This window comes from Lepisma saccharinum, chromosome 28 (genome assembly GCF_977018435.1).
Source record: "Lepisma saccharinum chromosome 28, izLepSacc3.1, whole genome shotgun sequence".
Taxonomy (NCBI): domain Eukaryota; kingdom Metazoa; phylum Arthropoda; class Insecta; order Zygentoma; family Lepismatidae; genus Lepisma; species Lepisma saccharinum.
Genome location: NC_139256.1, coordinates 23978271 through 24000335, shown reverse-complemented (window position 1 = coordinate 24000335; position 22065 = coordinate 23978271). Strand labels below are relative to the sequence as shown.

Below are 22065 nucleotides of genomic sequence, written 5' to 3'. Positions count from 1 at the left end.
AAGCATTATATACAGGGTATGAACAAGAAACAAAAAGAGATGGTAGATTTGTAGGTGTAAGACAAGTGAAAATTGTACAAGGTGATACAGTTAGGAATAAACTACCTATAACAAACTCTTTTCAAAGAAATTATGTGAATGAAAATAGTGGCAATGTTAATAGAGATCAAAACATGTCTAACCGAAATGGGAATGTCAGATAAAGGTTATGGGTTCAAAGTCCTAACCGTCCTCAATCAAGTTATAGACTACCTAATAGAAGTGGGAATGATTCAAATATAAGTAGAAGAAGTAGATATAGTTACGATGTTAGTAATGATGACATTATTAAACACGATAGTAATGAGAGAATTGCAAGTGGAACTAGTTATCGAAATAGTAGTACAAATACAGTACCGTATAACAATATTCAAGTTAGAAATAATAGTCATAGTAGATTTATGAGAGAGTCTGTATTAGGAAATTCTCAAATTAGTGGACTGAGATCTTGTTCTGAAGACACAGAAACAGTAAATGTAGATTCTTCGCCTAGAGCGAATGCACCTTTGTTCATGCAATCACAACCTTTAAACTAAGATGCGAGTCTACTGTTACGACGACACATAGTAGCATAGATGAAGACAATGTTGTTGTGTCTGTAATTAATTCTGACATTGAAACTCATGTAAAGGAGGTTTATAATGTAATATCTAAACCGAAGATGAGTGAAGCTCAATTGAAAACTGTATGTACGATAGATATTGATTTTTACGAGGATATATTGGAAAATGAAGCACAGTATAACTCAAGTAATATGGTGTTACCTGTGAATTTAAGAAATAAGATAAAAGGTACTACATTTCTTTTTGCGAACATTAATGGAGTAAAGAATAGATGTTTATTGGATACTGGATGTGAAATTTCGCTTATGTCAGAGAAAAGATGGAGAGAAATAACGTCTGAAGTAAAGAGTCCTAAACTTGATCTTGTAGGAGACATAATTTTACTTGATTATACTGGTAAAAGGAAGCAAAAGGTGTTAGGTAAATTCTGTGTAAATCTTGAAATGGATAACATTGATTTTCTAATCCAGTTTGTTGTTGTAAGAGATTTATCAATTGATGTGTTGTTAGGTTTAGACTTTTTATATAGTATAGAAGCTCAGATTGACTTCAGAGATAATGCTATGATGTTTAACTCAGAAGAAAGTTCACATTTAGTTAAGTTAATTCCAATTTCATGCACTTATGTTGAATCTGAAAATAATTTAGAAAATGATTGCCTCAGAATAATGACAAAATCTGAAATGAGTGAAACAGTTGCTAGTATTAGTGATTTAAGGAATAAGACTTTGCAAGCAGAGATTTTAACTGACAATGAAAAAGAGAAATTATTTGATTTACTAGTAGAATTTCAAAGTTTATTTGATGATAAACCAGGTCATTGTAATAAATACATCCATGGCATAGAACTTAATACAGATGAACCTCTTGTTACGAAACCTTATCCTATACCATATCACTACAGACAAGCTGTACGTGATTATATCAATAAGTTATTGGAATGGAATATTATTGAACAGTGTGATTCCCCATATCTTAATCCTCTTGTGGTAGTACTTAAGGCAGATAAAAGTATACGCATATGTACAGATTTTCGTAATATTAATAAGCATCAGAAGATTAGCCAGATTAGACCTATAAATATTGAAGATGCAGTTCAAGGATTTATGGATAAACCTTATGTTACTCTGATTGATATGTCAGCTGGATTCCATCAGGTATTACTCTCTGAAAAATCAAGAAAATATACTGCATTCTCTTTTGAGGGGAAACAATATCAATATAAAAGACTTGTGTTTGGTACTTGCAATGGTGTGCAGGCTTTCACCATGGCAATGAGTAGAGTGCTTGGAGATACACTCTCTGATAATGTAATAATATATGTTGACGATTTATGTGTTCGTAGTAGTACATTTGAAGCTCATCTTAAGCATTTAAGAGAAGTATTTTGCAAATTGCAAGAATCTGGTATGACTATACGCCTGAAAAAGACATATTTTTGTAAAGAAAGATTACTGTACTTAGGTCATATTATTGATAGAACTGGTATTCATGTAAACCCCGAAAGAGTAAGAGCTATTCTTGATCTTCGAGCTCCAAAAAAATATAAAAACACTCCAAAAAATCATTGGTAGTTTCTCATGGATGAGGAAATTTATTCCAAATCTTGCTGTTATATGTACTCCCTTGTATGAATTATTAAGAAAAGGCAAGAAGTTGGTGTGGACAGAGAAAGAACAAAGAAGTTTTGATTTACTGAAAGAAGCAATTTCAAATGATGTTAAACTTTTCCATCCAGATATTCATCAAAGATTTTATGTCCAAGGAGACGCCTCCTTACTTGGCATTGGAGGTTATTTATTTCAAATTGTTGATGGTGAAAAAAGGGTAATAAGTTACATGAGTCGTACATTAAGAAATCATGAGAAGCATTACACCATAACAGAACTAGAGTGTCTAAGTTTATTATTCTGTATAGAAAAATGTAGCCAATATCTTCTAGGAAGAGAATTCACAATAGTATGTGACCACAAATGTCTTATTTGGTTAAAACACTCAAAGAATTGGGACCCTCGTTTGTTGCGATGGTCTCTCCAGCTTAAGAAATACCAATTTACAGTGGAATATTGTAGAGGTTCTGATAATGATCTCGCAGATCTATTATCAAGACATTTTGAAGGATCTGAACCTGTTTTGGTTCATGTTAACAATAATATGGTCTTGAGAAATGAAATTTTGGATATACCAGTAGAAATACTGGTGCAAGAACAATGTAATGATGAAGTGTTTCAAACTATCATTAATTATTGAAACAATCCTGAAGGTTTGAATATGAATTTGCCAAGACAATGTAGACATTGGAAGAAATATTATAAAATATGTAATGGAGTTTTGTTAATGAGAGATTTTCATTTTGAAAATTCATGGAAGATATGTATACCTCAATCTTTGATTTCTGTATTATTAAGAAATTATCATGATAACATGGGCCACTTTGGTGGTGATAAAGTTCTTAGAAGAATGAGGAAACTTTATTACTGGCCTCGTATGAGAAAAGATATTTTTAGTTATGTTAAAGACTGTGAGATTTGTATGAAAACAAAACCAAACAGGCATCCGCCTAAAGGAACTTTTCAGTTACATTATAACAGAGGTGAAACTGTTTTATTTTTAGATATTCAAGGTCCTTTGGTTAGAAGCTCAAAAGGAGAAAGGTTTTTGTTAACATTGCAGGATGCTAATACAAGGTATTTATTTGCCTATCCAATGAGATCTAGTACAGCTGATAGTATTGTGAAAGTCCTCTTAGAAGGATATATAAGACACTTTGGTATTCCACATAAGTTAGTAAGCGATAATGCTGCAGTGTTCCATTCTAAGAAATATGTAAATACTTTGACTAACCTAGGTATTAAGTTAACATACACTCCTATGTACCATCCAAATTCTAATTTGGTTGAACGCAGTCATTGTGAACTAAACAGACTAATGCGTGTATTTTGTAAAGAAAAACATCAAGATTGGCCCAAGTATATTGATATAATTGTGAGTTTACTCAATGATAGCATACATACTTGTTTAGGGTATGCTCCATCTGAATTACAACTTAATAGAAATCTGGAATCATGTACTCTGAATCACTTTCAAGTACCCCTCAATGAAGTTCCACAATGGAAAAATAAATTATATATGACTTCTGTTGAGGAATTAGAGATAAAAAAGAAAAGGAATGAAAGATATAATGTAAGGCAAGAGAATAGAGCTGAGATTAAAGTTTTAGATTTAGTATTTATCAAAACTCACTACCTTAGTAATATTCTAGGGAATCGTATCAAAAAATATTGTGAAATTTATGAAGGTCCATATTTAGTAGTTTGCAACAAAGCAACTAATATCTTCAAGTTAATAGACTAAAAAACTGGTAATATTAGTGATAATCATCATAGTGATAACTTGAGAATATGGAAATGTTCAAGTGAGAAGAGAGATTATTATTTAAAACAATTAGAAAAGTTAAACGCAGAGTTATACAAGCATTTATTCAAATGAAAGTATAGATAAATATGTTGTATGCAGATATGTATTCTACATATTTTGATATTTTGTTTGTAAACACAGATATTTGTTATAATGATAATCATGATTTATTTTTGGGTTGATACAAGACTTGAATTCTTTTGATGAATTAATCAATCAGCTTTAAAAATTAAGAAACAAAAATTTGAGTTATTTTTTGTGTATCATGGAAATTTAATTTTATTTTGAATTACCTATGTGTGAAACATTTAGAACTTATACATGTAATAACTATTCATGGAAGATGTCAAAAGTGTAAAATTTCACTTACTCCCTTCGTGAAATTTTTCATTGAAGGAGAGGGATGTATGACCATTTCCTGTCGTACAGGATTTTGTGTATCGCGCATGCGCGAGAGGTTACCTGTTTCGTTTGTACCAGTGTCAAGTGAAGGAAATAGTTCGGTACGAAGCCAGCTACGTGCAAGGTTGCTTCGAGGTGTTGCTTGTGCGTTTGCAGAAATGTAAGTGTATGCTGTATGAGAGCGAGCTATTACATATATCTTACTTCAACTGTATTTTTTTATTTGTATAACCCGAAATGTGTTTGATAGCTTCAGGCAGGGTGGTTATAACCCGTGACGCAACAGCCTGTGAAAGCCATCGCCTATCTACCGACTGCCGGTCTCACTCCCGCCTGCCGAAGTGGAAGATCATCCGACCAGTTACGGGTTGACGTGTGGTCAGCACGACGAACCCCCAGTCGTCGTTGTAGGTTTCGTAGCTCCCCAATTTCCTCACAATGGTGGGTGGCCACCGGTCCCATACACAAGTCAAAATCTCAGGAGAAAACATGTTACGCTTCCCCAAGGAGACTCGGCCCGTAGCAGAAGCCCAAAACATGTCGCCTTAGAAAAAACGCACTTCCACGGTGCGGGAGTCTTTCGTAATATAGTGTATATATATATCTATGCGTTTGTTTTCGGAGATAGTCACGCACGTTATATTGAATTACCGTATCCAATAGTAAAACCCAACACACCTGACCCCATTGTGCCGTATGTTAACAGCGCCACCACAATAACTAGCCTAAAAACCTATTCAATTTATTTGTATTTCACTCCAGTTATTCCATCTTTACATACCAGTTACGAGTGTTCAATTAGAGGAAATTATCCCATTCGAATTTCTTCATTTCTTCTGATTGATGTTACAGCATTGCCATAAAATTGTACGTGGGGGAAAGTTCTTACCGTTTCATTTGCTGAAGGTTTGCCAAACTCAATAGATATCGCTCGCCAAAGAGTGAGAAAGGTATTGTTGACTTGGAAAAGGGGCGTGGATCGGAGAAAGTGTCATCAAAAACCCTGGCGAGATCACTGTATATAAAAGTGGAGAAGCGGTGGTGACATCTGTTATAGTATTGTCTCATCTTCAGGAAGTGCCACCACCCCATAAGAAAGAGCCATGAAGTTTCAGGTAAGAATTAAATCAAGGTCAACCGATGCAACTAAAGCTGATAATTTTGATCAAATTCTTTAGTACCGATAAGCACATGTGTTCGATTACTAAGTTATTCCAATCCTTTTTCTCCTGTGAAGAGTTAGTATTTTCGGTTGAAAAATGAAAAGGGGGTGCTGAAGAAAATTAAGGGGTGCACAAGAACCCCTTCGCTCCCCCTCCTGAGGGGAGTTCTCTGTGATGTTCCTTCATGAATTTCATCACATCATCGCTCATACTGAACTTTACGATTAGCCAAAATTGGAAGGAAAGCGACACAAAATAATACATAAGTGCACAGTGAAGGAGTTTGACGTTAGGAGTGGACATTAGACGGAAATACTGTACAATCCAGATAACTTTTTCACTGGTCTGTCTTTATTCTATAGTGACAACAGTTTCTAGAGTGCGCGTCAAATCTTCTGTATACGGCCTTGAACGGCTGAACAGCATCAGCGAATCACAGACGTGCGGCGTTGCCTAGTTCAGAACCTGTTTCACCTCGCTACTAAATCGTGTACCAGGCGCTCGGATATAAATAGATTATTTCAAGTGACAGTAGTTCAACAGATGGAAAGATAATGAATTTGCGAGTATGTACGAAAAACAAGCGTGATTGTAGCTTATACCGTTCCCTCTGTAGAAGCAATGTTATTATAAACGTATTTGCAATGTATTTTTTTTTGCTCTCCCTTCGTTCCTGTTGCATTCTGAAACATTCTGACTGGCGAAGGGAACAGGGCACGGCACGTACGTTCCCAGTGATGGTAGAAGTTGACGAAGAGGATTCCGTGACTGTTCGTTTTTTCCGTGTGTTTAGTGGGTGTGTGCAGTATGTCGTTGAGTAAAGCAAGTGGTAGTGGTAGCGAGAGAAGAGAGGAAAAATAGTGTTGTACGAATCCAAGTACGACAGGTGATTTTTCAGGTGTACATTTTTTTAAAAAAAATGTTCGAGTGAAGAAGAGAGAAGTAAAATTGACTATAAGAAGTGCCAGGCTCTAACAGCTCAAGCGTGTGGTGTGAATCAAGCTACTGTTTCCAGCATATGTTCGGGGGCAAAGCAATGTGGATCGGGGCATGTTTCAATCACCTAGAAATCACATTAACGTACCGAAAAGAACAACAAACTTAGATGACTTTGAAATAGACGTACGTAGTTCGTAGAACCGTCTTTGAATTTTACGATCGTGGCGAATTTCATACTGCCAATAAGATAACGTACTCTTGTTAACGAAGAACTTGACAATGTGTTCTTGGACCGCTTGTGTTAAACATGCACAACAATTACAGGAAAACGATTTTGTAAGGGAGTTAGGTCGGGACGAAATTTTGGACCCAATTATAATACATTTGAAGGACAGTAACACACAGAGGGCGAAAGTGGTGCGGTCAGTGACGATGAGGACAACGACGGCAGTTGTTGGAGTGACGAGGAGACCCTGGCAATCCCTCTGGCATAATCAGGTATATTATTTTCTCCAATTGAGTTTATTATATGTTATATTATCAAATGCTCACCGTGACAAGGCGTTTCGCTCAACCACACTGTCTCTTTTCCGTGTGAGATTTCGACATGGCACCGCTGCAGTGGGCTTCTATTGGGTATCGCCATATGCAGGAGATTTGACGCCCACTCTAGTAAGCAGTGACCTTGTGTACATGGGCGTAGTTTTGTCCGTACACTTGGGGATGCTAACTGTGGCTAACATAATTTATCCATTACGAAAATTATCTCGGACATTCTCCATGGGAAATTCTGTGGGTGATCCCCACATCGTCTTATCCAAAAGAAATGAAATTGTGTTTAAGTCGAGTGTTACTTTTACGAAAGGAATAAATGCAGTATTATAGATGGTTGCAAATTTATTAACCCGGGAGAACGCGTGCGGCGACATCTTACGTGAGGAGGCGAGCGCGGTCAAAATGACCGCGCTTGAATATTTAGGTCTATTGGCTTTTTTCTTCATATTTTTCAAAATTAGTTTTCTTGTATTTTTTGTTTTCTTCTTTCTTTTGTATATATATTTTTATTTTTAATACAAAGAATAAAACTGGCCGAGTTTTCAAAAGCTTAATAGGCCTTTTCCGGGTATTTATTTATCCCAATCTTCTATTAATGTTGTCCGTGGGAGAAACATGGCGATCTTAAATCCACTCCGCAGTACTTAATAGACTGTCCCTGTGACTTGTTGATCATGATCGAGAAAGCAAGTCTCCGTCTCTGTCTCTCTCAAATGTCATTGTGAATGTCACCTATTAGCTTAGCGACTCCGAAAACTACGGATTCGACTCTAATGTTGGTCATTTTTGTTTTTCACCCCCTTCCACCCCCCATGCCGATCGGTGATGAACTTGGAGTTGAACGGCATTGGGAGTGTCACTATTCATCTTAGCGACCCCGAAAACAATGGATTCCACACTAACATCGGTCGTTTTCGATTAGTTTTACATGTCACCCCCTTCCCAACCCCACAGCATTTCTTTCCAGATTGCAAGTGATATGTGTACCACGTTTGGTTGAAATTGCTCCAGGCGTTCGAGAGTTATGCTGGAACAAACACACATACATCCATTTTTATATATATAGAAGAAGGAGAAGATAATATACAAAAGAAACACAATTTTTCAAAAGTTTAATAGGTAATTGTTCTTGCTCATTTTTATTGGTTTGGTTTGAGTTGGTGTTTTAAGTGCACTTTATGCACAGTAAGGCTAATCGTGACTGGACCTACAGTTTAAAGTGGGATCCGAACCACTTGTGCCTCCACCGGGTATCGAACCCGGGACCCCTTGATTACAAGGCAAAGACGCTACCACTGCGCCATGGGGGAGGCCCTGCTCATTTTTATTATGTAAGAATAAAATGTACTTATGAAACAAACACAATTTTACATAAGTTTGATGCAAAGGTATTAGAAAGAACAAAATTATGATACTAAAATGTATTTACATTTGTAGTATATTTTCTACGTTTACTACTCCAGTTTTTATTACTTTTTTAAACAAAATTATCTATTTCATCTCTTTACTCCACAGCCACTTCACCGCCATCAAGATTTTCATTTGCACATTCCACACATCAAAACTGTGTGTTCACGGCCGACGTAGAGTTAACAGTGATTTACTTTTCATCACCAAAGAGGTGTCATCTTATTGTTTCAAATTGTCTTCCAAGCTCTTTAACACGTTCTTCCTCCTTCTTGATCCTGCTCTTCCAGGTTCATAATTATAGGGGAAAATACAATAAGGATCTATTGTTAAATCTATAACACGAGAAAGCGCGCGCGGTCAAAAGCACCGCAGTTGAAACTGAACTGTACCTTTTTAATGGTAGAAGGCCACTGTTAAAATTGTCTGTCACATGTCCGGCATAGATAAGGTTGGGGGAAGAGCCAAACCAACACGTTTGCGCAAATACGCAAGCAAAGAAAGAAATTTGTGGTCAAATCCCCGCCAAGGAACACATTTCTTCTTTAGGATAAAGAAGGTATACTTTTAGTGTGTTGTTATTGGGTAATCCACTCTTCATGGCAATGAACAAATTATAATGCTTCATGGCGAAGCACTGAGAAGCACTTGCGTTTAGTTCCGTGGAAAAGCTAAGATATTACACAATATAATTGTCTTATCTAAGTGCTCTTTTAAGAGTCCATTTATGTTAACACTGTATGTCAAACCCCAATGTTTTGATAGCAACATCATTATGGTTTACCATGCGCTCTAAGATTGAATTCAATAGAAATAACGGTGATATATTTTGTTTAAAATCAACTTTTATAGAGAATAAATCGCATCCTGGACCTACCTTCCGTTGTATATTACCTGCTTCAAAACATAATTTGAACTTCTTTCCTTATGTGTGACTTTCTATTTCCTTAATTATATTGTGCATATATGCCTCATGCGTTTGGGGGCCTAATGCCAGGCTCTGTGGAGGCTTAGCCTCTACCTAACTACGCCCCTGTTTGTGTATCAGTACTGTGGCCGTAAACGGTTTTTTTTTTAAAAAAAAAAACAACTCAATATGCTGACCAAGGCAGAAAATTATTTTATTATGAAACATAAACTAAACGTAACGTTTCAACCTTCTAGCAAGGTCTTCCTCAGACTTTGTACCAAATACAAATGAAACAAGGTACAAAACAGAAAGATATATATACACCTTGTTTCATTTGTACTTGGTACAAAGTCTGAGGAAGACCTTGCTAGAAGGTTGAAACGTAACGTTTAATTTATGTTTCATAATAAAATAATTTTCTGCCTTGGTCAGCATATTGAGTTTTTCATATCTTGCAAACAAGGCTTAATGGTGTTATAACGGGTTTTTTATTCATCTTCGCGCTATCATGTAACTTTGTTTAGCATTTTTCTCAAGTGTCTAACACGTTAACGTTGTAATCGCTTAACCCAAATACAAGTGTAGGTACTTCCCTCTGTTATCTCGAATGGTCTTCAAATACTTTGGCACAAGCGATTTATCGATATATTCATTCTAACGCGTGTTGAGTAAGTTTATTTAAGTAACTGTGTTACAGTAACATTTACTTGGTTCAGAATGTAACTGACTTGTAGTTACTTATTTTGAAAAGTAACTCAGTTACAGTTACTGCTACTTGAAACGTAACTATAAGTTTGATTATTTGAAATGAGCTATTTTACTTCTAATTTTTGCCACTGCGCTAATCGCGAAGATGAGGATAAGTGATGGTATGATTAAATGAAGGGACAATCACAAAGAACACCCCTGCCCTGGCCAGGATTCGAACCCTGGACCCCTGGCGTCGTAGCACGCTTTCCTAACCACTCCGCCACGAAGGTCGGTTTAATCATCTATTGGAAATTTTCTTCTGAACAAATTACACATAATCAATGATCATTAATTGCAATAAAATAAATACGTCATATGTGAAGACAAAAGTGTTTCATTTATGTTTCTGGTGTACCCAGGATTTTTTTGAAAGGGGGCCAAGCCCGAAACCTTGGTTATATAATATATATATATATATATATATATATATATATATAAATTGTCATGAAATATATGTTAATTATTAAATATTTAATTAATATTATTAATTAATTAATTTATATATATTTATATTTATAAACATATACAAACAAATTAATTTGCTACATTTATAAACTAGCAAATTAATTCCTTTAACGACTGGTTCAAAATGTCAAGAAATTAGAAGATAGGTGAAATGTTTTTAATAAGTGTTAGATATTATTTAATTATTGCTTTTTATTAAAATTATAATAAAATTTTCATACCTTTATTGTGTTATGTTTTTATAATGGTGAAAACCGATTGCTGATTTTGAAGTTTGTTAGGAAAATTGTTCCTAAATAGGAAGTAACAAGACAACAAACAAACATAACAGTGCATCTCAAAGTATGTACGATGGAAAACATGTGCAGGAGTGAGTAAGTGCCTGACTTAGGAAAAGAGATTTTTAAAAGTAACAAATAATGATAAATTATTACATATCGAAAACAATGGAACAGCTATATATTATGTCCTATATATTATTGTGTATTTTGATACTTTACTGCCATCTGTCATTAGTTTTCGAGTGCAAGGAAGAACGTTAAAAGAATTTCGCTGATCATTCAATTGCCAAACGCTGCACCATTCAGACATGCCAAACTGCAACTAAGCAATAGTGACTCTACAATTCCACTTAATATAGTCTAGAGCGCTGTGTTACGAAAATATAATCCAAAGGTCCCACTTAGGTTTATCCATGTTGTTTCTTCCCTTGCCCCAGAGGAGAGTTATTCACCCCTAACCACCGCTCGCGCACGCTTGGATCTGTGGGTGTCCATACGCCAGGGGTGCCCACAGGGGGTATTATGGCGCAGATTGCGCCATCAAATTTTTTGGGGGGGATTTTTTCCTTATTGTAATATAAAATTCAACATTTATATATTTTTCCAAAATAAATGTAAACACCTTAGGTACACCGTATTTAATCCATTAGATGAAGAAAATAAAGTATTTTGAGGTAACGATGCCCACAGGTGGGTTTGTGGACTCTTGTTGTGTCCAAGCAACTTATTTTTTGGTGGGGGGACGATTTTTTGTGATGAAAATTTGATGTGAAACAGTATAGCATTTGGCACAAGTTGAATTACGTTATTAACTATCCATTGCTGTTACATAAATACCAAATTATAGACTGCCAAGGCAATTGTAACGGGTAATATTATTATCAAGGAATGGGAAATATCCAACTCTTACACATTGGGTCTTAAATCGACACGTGTATTCTGGTGGGGGATTGAGGGTTAAACGTTGGGGGAGGGGGGCAATATCCCAATATTGAATATCAGTGTTAAATCTTAGATTATCTTTAGAATTTTAGTTAAGGGGGCTGAGTATTAAATTTTGGGGGGAATATCCAACTCTTGTGTATTAATATTACGTCTGAAATTGTAGCGGAAAATGTGGTTTGGGGACGGAGATTTTTTCTTTTGGAGGGGGTAATATCTAGGTACTCTTCAATATCAACAGTAAGTCCAAAATTTTGGTTGGAGGATTGAATATTAAATTTGAACGGAGGAGATAGGGAGTTCTTAATAAAGTGTAAAATCTTAGATTGTCAAGGAATTTCTTCAGTGTTCGAACATTATATTTGGGAACTATATTGAGCGATATGGTATGCTCACGTTTCGGCGCCGAACATGGGAAAAAGAGTAGATGGAAAAGAGTAAATATCGAGGGATCCTATGAAAGTATTGACGTCCCATTAAATTAATATTCTTGCAAGCCTGCAAAAAAATGGATATAAAAATGTTCTTGCTTGCTTCGCTCGCACTTTTGCGTTACAAAAATGCGTGTCTGGTATTTTCATGAAACGATTGTCAAGAATTATACTGTGCCTGCATTACAAGACATAAACAATATTCGCGATATTTAATAATAATATAATTTCTTAAAATATAATGTTTAGTGTCGGTATACTGCTTAATTTAAAGCAGGTGAGTCATTTTCATGATATGGTTCTATTATCAATATTATTGTATTATTTATTCCCTGTAGACTATGCTGCAATAGTTGTACTAACTGTGTACTTCATAGTAACGCCTTGCACATTACTCGATAGAACAGGAAAATAAATAGTGTCAAATTCGCATTTCTAAGTTATTGTTGCAGGGTAAGTTTGCTTTAGCAAATGAAATTTGCACTTAAGATGAAATCCATGTAATTATTGCTTTGGATTACTAAAAAAAATTGTAGTTACCCCAAGCAGAGAGGGTGAGTTCTTTGAAGGAGGCAGCTTATTATATTCTCGTCCCGGCCTTAGGAATTTCCAGCTAGGTTTCTGTAATTCTCGACCTTAAGTTGTGTAAGACTTTGTGTTAATACCCAAATTGTGGGTTATTAAAATCTTGTTCTCCAACCACAAACACTGTTTAAATACATATTTATATAATTATTAAACTTAAGATTGCTAGCTTTTCGTTATTTCGAAATTTGAACCATTAAAAAATATGGACAGTTTAACAAGCTATTCTATTAAAATAAAATGAATTATTATGTATTCACCCAAAATATTTTGAGGGGTAATGCATCCACGGTCTAGCTGGGTGATGGAAACCTCTGTTTAAGGAGGACGGGCAGATCAAGTATCATGTTCAGTAAAGCTTAAAAAAACGTTACTTTCAGTAGACACGCTATCGTAATTAAATACTTCATGTGGATAACCACATGATTTGGAGGGGACGCATGACGAGATTTGGGGGGATTGCGCCATTGGCCTTGGGGGGATGGGCACCCCTGCCACACGCCACACGTATTCAAGCGATAAACATATTCTGCTCAGGCTGTTTCACCTTCGTGTTTTCACCTCCCCCCACCAGAGTTCGAAAGTACTTCGTATTTTCACTCCGTTTAAGAATTCTTTCGTAGAAAACCGTAACCACAAAGTTCATATCAAGCCAAAATACAACAAATCAGCTATCATCGGAGGAGAAAGTTTAAACCGAGACCACAAAACTATGAAACAAGAAAAATAGCTGAAAATTAAATACTATGCAGGGAGAAAGTATAAACATTTGATCATGTAGAATACTTTTGTAAATTGGTTACTTTTCAGCCAGAAAATGTACACGTACGAGAATAAGTGTTTGAAGTAGAGCCTTTCGGGCGATCTGGTGCATCTGTCGGGTGTTCGTTTATTTAGGAAAGACAGAATCGTAAAGAGAGTAGGAGAAGTGCAGTGGCGTAGCAAGGGCTGGGCGAATTGAACTACCGCCCGGGGCCTCGAGTCTCGTGACACGAGACTAGCCGTGGATAATAAACAACTTACAATTCTTGTATTTCTATACTTCACCAAAGCTTTTCAAACCATTGATCATGAAATTGTACTCGCTAAATTGTCATCGTTATTCAATTTTTCCGAATCCACGGTTAATTAATGGTTCTGCTCCTATCTGCGAAAACGTCAACCATGTGTCGTTGACCTATATGAAAAAACTTCGTTGAAAAACATCCCTTGTGGTGTCCCTCTTATTTGCTCTGTATATAAACGGCCTCCCGACGCGAGCGGGTTTACGGAAGTAACCCCGTTCTGGCCCAGGCTTCTCGGCGGGAATTTTAAATTCGAACACTCTTTGGAGGAAAATTGTTATAACTCGGGCACTATGGGAGTAATCTACGTCGGTTAACTTTTGCTTTACAGCGCATGCAACCGTGTACAATTCAGAACGCCGGACCACGGAAGGGGGGCTTGGGGGCACGACCCCCGAATTTCAATGGAAAAACATACAAATCTGGAGTTTGCCCCCTCTTCTCCCGCTATTTTGGGGAGAGGGTGAAAACTTTAGTATTCCTCTTAAAGAATGGATGGTTCCAAACAGAATGAAACATGTTTCATGTTCCTGGGTGCTATACAAGTTGAATAATAAGCCAAAATGTGAAACTCTGTTTTTTACGAAAAATACAATAATTTGCATATTGCTCAGAAAATTGTTATAACTCGGGCACTAAGGAAGCAATCTACTTGGGATAAGTCTTGTTTTGCAGCTAAAACATAAGAGCATGCAACCGTGTACAATTCAGAACGCCCAACCGAGGGGTTTGGGGGTGGCGCGCCACCCGAATTTCAATGAAAAAAAACATAAAATATCTGGAGTTTGCCCCCTCTTCCCCGCTATTTTGGAGAGAAGGCGCAAACCTTAGTATTCAAAGAATGGACATTTCTCAAGATAATGAAATATGTTTCATGTTACAGGGTGCCATACAAGTTGAATAATGAGCCAAAATGTGAAACTTTGTCCGGAAATGTGGCATGGTTATGTTGCGGAGAGTGCTAGTGCCGTAGAGGCTTGAGCATTTTACATTATACTCAGTAAATCACTGTTCTACTTCACAGCAAATTATGAAATAACAATAATGTATATAGTTCAAAATCACAACACTGTTCTCTGATGAGTATATTTATTATTTTCACTGAATAAATACATTAATTATGCACCAATTACTATGATTCGAACTACTGTATATGCAAAACGTTCTTGTTATCTCCTTTCACTTGTTTCTTACAACTGGTTGCTACGCAACAAAACAGTATGCTATAACAGTTCTTTCTTTTTCTTTTACACAAGAAGTGATTATACATTTTACAATTTGAAAACAGTCACAACATTCTCCCTCCTTCGGGGAAAAATTTTAGAACATTGGTTTTAAATTTTTTAGATAACATGAAAAATTACAAAGAAAACAAACTTTCTCATGACATACATATTGTCATTAATTAACACAGAAAATATTTAAAACATATCATAATTATTTAAAACATATTAACATTTCGTAATAACACGCTGTTGAAATCTTTTGAAATTACTTAAGTTTACATAATTCGTCCTTTCTTTCCTGACTACGCGTACAATTGAATTTCTTTAAATTGGATACATTATGTGTTTGTACAGTTCCCTTTCCATCCAACGATAACAGTTCACAACAGTTACCATTGGTTTCTTTAACTAAATATGGACCAAGCCACAAGTCCATAAATTTGTGTATTCGTTTACACTCAGCACTGCTTTGTCCATGGTTTTTGACTAACACTATATCATTTGTCTCTATCCTTGTGTATCTATCACTAGTTGCCTTAGGCTTGATTTTATATTTTTCCTTCAAACGAGATTAGGCAATTAAACATTTATATTTCGAAGGAACTGCTTTCAATGTCTCAGGCCAATCAATTTGGTTTAAAACAGGATCTCTTATTTCGTAATGCAAAATTAATTCATTTGGAGTGTATCCCGTTACTTCAGATACGGAGTTATGTAATAGTCCTAAAACAAAACTTTGACCAATGTTCATGATTTTTGCTTATGTACAGTCTTAATAATCTAATTAACTCCTTGTTGTATCGTTCAATAGGATTGGCAAACGGAGAATAAACTGAAGTTGTGATATGCCTTATTTTAAATTCTTTAACAAACGTTTTCCATTCTTGCGACTTGAATTGCGAACCATTATCAGACAGTAGACTATTACATACAGGATAATGATAAAAATATTGCAGTTTAAATTTATTAAATACTTCTCTAGATGTTGCTTTCCTTAAAGGATATGCCATAAGAAACTTAGACATTACATCTATTACAGTCAATATAAATGTGTAACCTTGAGATTTCGGAAGTGGTCCTATCAAATCAACTGATATCAAATAATGTGGACTGGAAGAATAAACGTGTAAATCATCCTTTTCATTTTTCAAAACAGCTTGTTTAGTTCTGGCGCAAGTTAAACAATTATTCAAATACTGTTTAATACTGAAGTTCATCTTTGGCCAATAATATAATTTCTTACATTTACTGAAAACCTTTCTATATCCAAAATGTCCTTGCAAATCATGCAGTTTATGTAAGATTTTCGGTATTAATGAAACTGGAACACCTAATCTCCAATTATCTTCAGAAACACATTTTAAAAATAAAATGCTATCTTGGAAAGCATACTGAGTCTTACAAGACTTGGAAAGATTTCCGTTCTCAATCTTCTGAATTAAAGCACTACAATATGCGTCACGATGTTGAGACTCCTTCCAGAATTCCAAAGTATCTTCTTCAATAATATCCAATTTTAAGTTATTAATAAACAACTCGGATAAAGAAATATTTCCTGTAGTAGTATCGAGATATCGACTTAATGTGTCAGCCGCTTGATTGTTTACTGCCGAAACATGGTGGATATCATAATCAAAACCTGCAGTTTTAAACACCATCTATTTAAACGTGGATTTAAAGTTCTTGCTGACTCCAGCCAAGAAAGAGATTTGTAATCTGTGAACAAATTAATTTTAGTTACGGCTACATAAATATAAAATTTCTCAAAAGCAAAAATAATTGCAAAACATTCGATTTCATGTGTACTGTAAGATAACTCATTACCACGAAGAACTCTACTTGCATATTAAATAATCCTGGGATTATCTTCTGGTGTCTCTCCATTTTGCCATAAAACACCTCCAATACCTTTCTTTGAACCATCTACATTTATGTTAAAAGGTTTAGAAAAATTAGGCTGTGCTAAAGCTTCTGGATATATAACCAAATCACGTAACCTTTCAAAAGCTTCTACATGCATTTCCTTCCACGTCCAGAGAATATTCGACTTTAGAAGTTCATAAAGTGGATGGGCAACTTCTGCAAATTTATTCACGAATTTTCTTCTCCAGTTAACTAAACCCAAGAATTTTCAAAGTGACTTTTTGTTATTTGGTGTTGGAAAATTTATTATAGCAGAATTCTTGCTACTATCTACCTTAATTTCATTTCCAGAAACAATATGTCCAAGAAAAGCAATTTCTCTAGAAGCAAATTTGCACTTTGAAAACTTGATGGACATATTAACATCTTTCAATTTTTGCAGAACAGCTTCCAGGTGTGTTAAATGCTCCTGCCAAGTTTTACTAAAGATCAAGAGATCGTCTAAATAGCAAACAACAAAGTTGTTGAATTCTCTCGTGAAAATTTTGTTCATCCTGTCTTGAAAAATGGACACAGCAGATCGTATGCCGAAGGGAAGATATCGAAATAAATACTGTCTACCACGATATGAGAAAGCAGTATAAAGATGTGATTCTGGAGGTAATGAAAAATGGATCTGGAAATAGCCACACGATAAATCAATAGAAGAGAAATATTTTGATCCCAAAAATCGTTGTAACATTTAATGAATTGGTTCAACTCTAACTTGAGGACTGATGACATGCTTATTCAAATTTCTAAAATCCACTACTGGTCTCCATAAACCACCTTGTTTTGGCACAATGTGTAGAGGATTTAAATATGGGGAAGATTCTTGATATATGATACCCCAACTTTCCCATTTTGCGAGTTCTTCTTCTAAATTCTTTCTCCTAGAAATTGGTATATGATAAGGTGCCGTGGCAATAGGTACGTTACTGTCTAACTGTATCTTATATGGTTCTACCTTGTCATGTCTTGGTTTGTCAGAAAATGTTTCGTGATAATTCCATAAGAGTGAAAATAAATCACGTTTCTGTGAATCACCGATATCATCAATTGCAAATACGTTCTCGTGAATATCCCTCTGGGAAGGCAAATAGTTTGTTTCAATATCTAACATATGTACATATTTTAACATTCTACATGACTGGAATTCATTCTCAGTTATGTCAGTATCATGCTTCAGACCAGATACAAGCTTGTCAGATTCAACACTTATCGTACTAGAATTCTTATTATCTAATGTTGTACACACTTGCTTTCCTGATGAAGTTATTAAACTTATATTCTGATTCCTAAAATCCACAATTGCCTTGTACTTTCGTAAGAAAGGAACACCTAAAATAATGTCTGCATTAAGTTCTTTTAAAATGAAAAATTCCATTGGAAAGTATTCGCAGTCAATCTGAATATTTATCGTCTTACAACCGACAATTTTGCACTTTTTATTTCCAGCAAATCCAGATAGTCTAATGTCATCCACCTTGTCCAACGTAAGATTACCAATACATGATGATATCTTACACCAAACCTCATAATCCATAACATTTGCTTGGCTACCACAATCTATTATACAAATGATAGGCAATTGACATACAATTCCATGTACAATTGGAACTTCTGTTAAAGGTACAGGAATATCTTCATCGTTAATAACCCAGTCAAGTTCTTCCTCAAACCATTCTAACAAAAAATTAATTTGCAAGTTACTTAATGCATTTTCATTCGAAAATTGCATAGCATCACAAACATTAAATAAATCATTTGACTCTTCCTTGTGCCTCTTGTAGGTAGTGCAGAGGGAAAGAGGCTCTTCCGACTGCCACTTTAATTTAAAGTAGACTGCCTTTCCAACTGCTGTTGCCTAGCATCATTAAATTGTAAAGACTGAACACCAGAAGTTGGATTTTGAGTCAAATTAGGATTTACACCAGTATTAGATGTACTCGTCATTATATTACTTTGCATATTGCTGGGCTGATTCCTCATTGTATCATTCACCACTGACACATCTCGATTTTGTGGTGGACAGTTTTCGTAAATAGAGGGAAACTTAGATCTGTTACTATTAAAGAAACCATTCCTAGAAAATCTGTAATTAGGCTGCCTAAAATTAAGACCATTATCTTGTCTGGAATTTTCATTCGGGATATTTCTATTATTATTACGGTAAAACCTGCCAGTATTTAAAAATTCCTAGGAAACATCTGATTTCTATTTCGTCGGAAATTTCTAAAATCAGTAGCATTACTTGCATTATATCTTGAACTCATACATTGATTTACATTGTCTGAACTATTTTCAACAGAGGCACCCAAATTATCAGAAGGCAGAGTTTGAGTAGAAGAAGAACTAGTACTTCTTGTTTGTCGAATATTTACTTGTCGTACATTTAATCTTTGATGTTCATTCTTCTTAGGACCTTTGTTTGACTTGTCGCAATCTAAATCTTCAGGTAAATATATAAGTCCTTTCCTACTAGTTCTAATAACATCTAATTTACGAAGCATATTTCTAAGTTGATCCATCGTCTGAACACTATGACAAGCGATATTGTTAGCAACATTATCAGGCAACTTGCTCATTATCAATTGTATAACATCAACATCATTCGGATTGTTCACTAAATTACAATATGTGGAATGTGTTTTTAGTGCAAAGGTTTCTAAACTCCATGTGCATTTTGGTCGTATTTTTTATTCCTTAAAACAGCTAACTGTGACTGTAACATTTCAGGCGAAGCAAACTGTTGAATAAACTTACTTTCGAAATCAGTATAAAAACAGAAATATCTTTTGTGTGTTCTAAACCAATAAGCTGCTCGATTTGTAAAACAATTCTGAATGCTCTCCAATCGTTTATCAGCAGGCTCTCCTATCAGATCTAACGTTGAGTTTAATTGTTCCAAGTATTCTCTTGCAGATTGCGTTTCAACTCGACCTGAGAACTTTGGTAATAAAGACAATTCATTTAACTTCAAATGTCTATCTTTCCTCATGTACAAGGGCAAAGAATCAGAGTTCGGTCTTGCATTACAATCTTATTGAAAATTATGTGTACCATTACAATTTTCTATTCAATTCACCAATGCAATATCATGACTGTTTGGTGACTGTTGATTACCAGCAAAATATGTGCAAGGGTAGGAACGATTAAACAGTTTCCTTCTAGACTCATCGTTATCATTATGAGAATTAAATGCTCTTTGTGTATTATTCATTCTTGAAGCTGTGTTATCATACCTGTCTGGATGAATTTGAGTATAATTAGTAGAACCGGAACACCAAGTGCAAGGATAGTTTGTGTAATTCAAATTATAATATCCTCCATAACTGCGGAAGTCCTCTGGCCTACCTAACATATTTGATGTGGTTTCAGGAAATGCATTATTCGAAGAAACATCAATGTTTGTACTCTGTTTTCGTTTAAAATACAACTAGATCTATTCATACAAGAGCAATTAGAATTTACTTGCGTCTTTCTAGCATTATGTAAACTAGATTGTTTGCGATTTTGCTTCCAACTTACATGCTTAAGATGCGGTTCCCTTACATAAAACGTCTTTACTTTAGTAGTATCCGTAGAGTTAATACGAGGGTCGTTCAAGTCAATCGGGGACTTTTTTTTTTTAAGAAATAGAAGAACAAATTTCAAAGTGTGGTAACTGGATTTATTTTTCCACATAACCTTCTGCTACAGTTATACACTTATCCCAGCCTTTAACTAACGCCTGGAATGATTCGGCATAGAAAGATTTATCATTACGGCGGAACCATTGTAGGACAACATTCTTCACTTCATCATCAGTGTTGAAATGTTTTCCTGCAAGGAATTCCTTCAGGGGGCCAAACAGGTGAAAATCACTTGGCTCTATGTCAGGACTATAGAGGGTGGGAGTGGTAATGTCCCCCAGCCGATTTCCTGGAATGTTTGGAATGTGCGTTGAGCGGTATGCAGTCGTGCATTGTCTTGCAAAAAGAGAACACCCTTTGTGATGAAACCCGGACGTTTCTTCCGTAAACTCTTATGCACATCACGCAGAACACGGCAGTAATACTCACTGTTGATAGTGACACCATGGGGTAAAAAAATCAACGTGAATAATCCCCTGTTTATTCCAAAGGACACATTCCACGCGCTGAATGTTCCCAGGAATGACTGCCGTGGGCTGTGATCCACCACGACTGGGATCGTCAGTAATAGAGATACGACCATCTTTGAAGTACTTACACCATTCAAATGTCTTACTGCGACAGAGTGTCTCATCACCGTACGGAGCCTGAAGTCTTCTGTAAATTTCAACAGGTTTTCTGTCCTCGTTCACTAAAAACTGCATCACAACATGCTGTTCCATGTAGACATTCACACTGTTGTCCGCCATCTTGAATAACGGTCTATGCAGAAGCGTGGGATATGAGCGCCGCCTACCAGTAACAGCACACAGTTGCCAGATAATACTGCACACAAAACCTCCAACCTAGGCATCTATTTAAACCTGGGGGAAAAAAAAGTCCCCGATTGACTTGAACGCCCCTTGTAGAACTTCCATCTGAATCACTCAAACCAGAATCATGATTATGACCAGTTCCAGGATCACGCCTTACATTTAATCTTCTCGATTGGCGATTGGCAACATTATCAATACCATGAACTTGAGTGTTCGTATTAGAATATTTGTTATGAGGAGTACCTGTAACAGTACAATCAGCACCACCATAATTTACATTAACTGGTTTGTGCATATTATTCTCAATGACATCAACACGTAATGAAAGCTGTTTCAAATTATTATCGTACTGATTAACAATTTTGAAACACTGTGAAACCTTAGAATCGAATGTTTCAACTTGCGAACAACAATCATTAATTCCACATTTGAGTTTACCTATATCGTCTTTTGCCCCTTGTAAAGAACCTTCAATTTCATTTATTTGTTTCTCACGAAGATCTTGTATACTAAGAATGTCTGATATTTTACAGTCATAATTTTGCATGCTTTCTTGCAACTTCTGGTTTAATTC

At 35.6% G+C, this 22065-nt stretch overlaps 1 protein-coding gene across 1 annotated transcript in view; it reads left to right on the top strand.

Moving 5' to 3' along the window:
* The window catches only part of LOC145980858 (uncharacterized), a 93667-nt gene that overhangs the window by 54939 nt on the left and 16663 nt on the right, over window positions 1-22065 (top strand). Inside the window, exon 5 of the mRNA XM_083113941.1 lies at window positions 6848-7021. Within this exon, the coding sequence (XP_082970067.1) occupies window positions 6848-7021 (174 nt within the window). The remainder of the gene's footprint in view (window positions 1-6847; window positions 7022-22065) is intronic.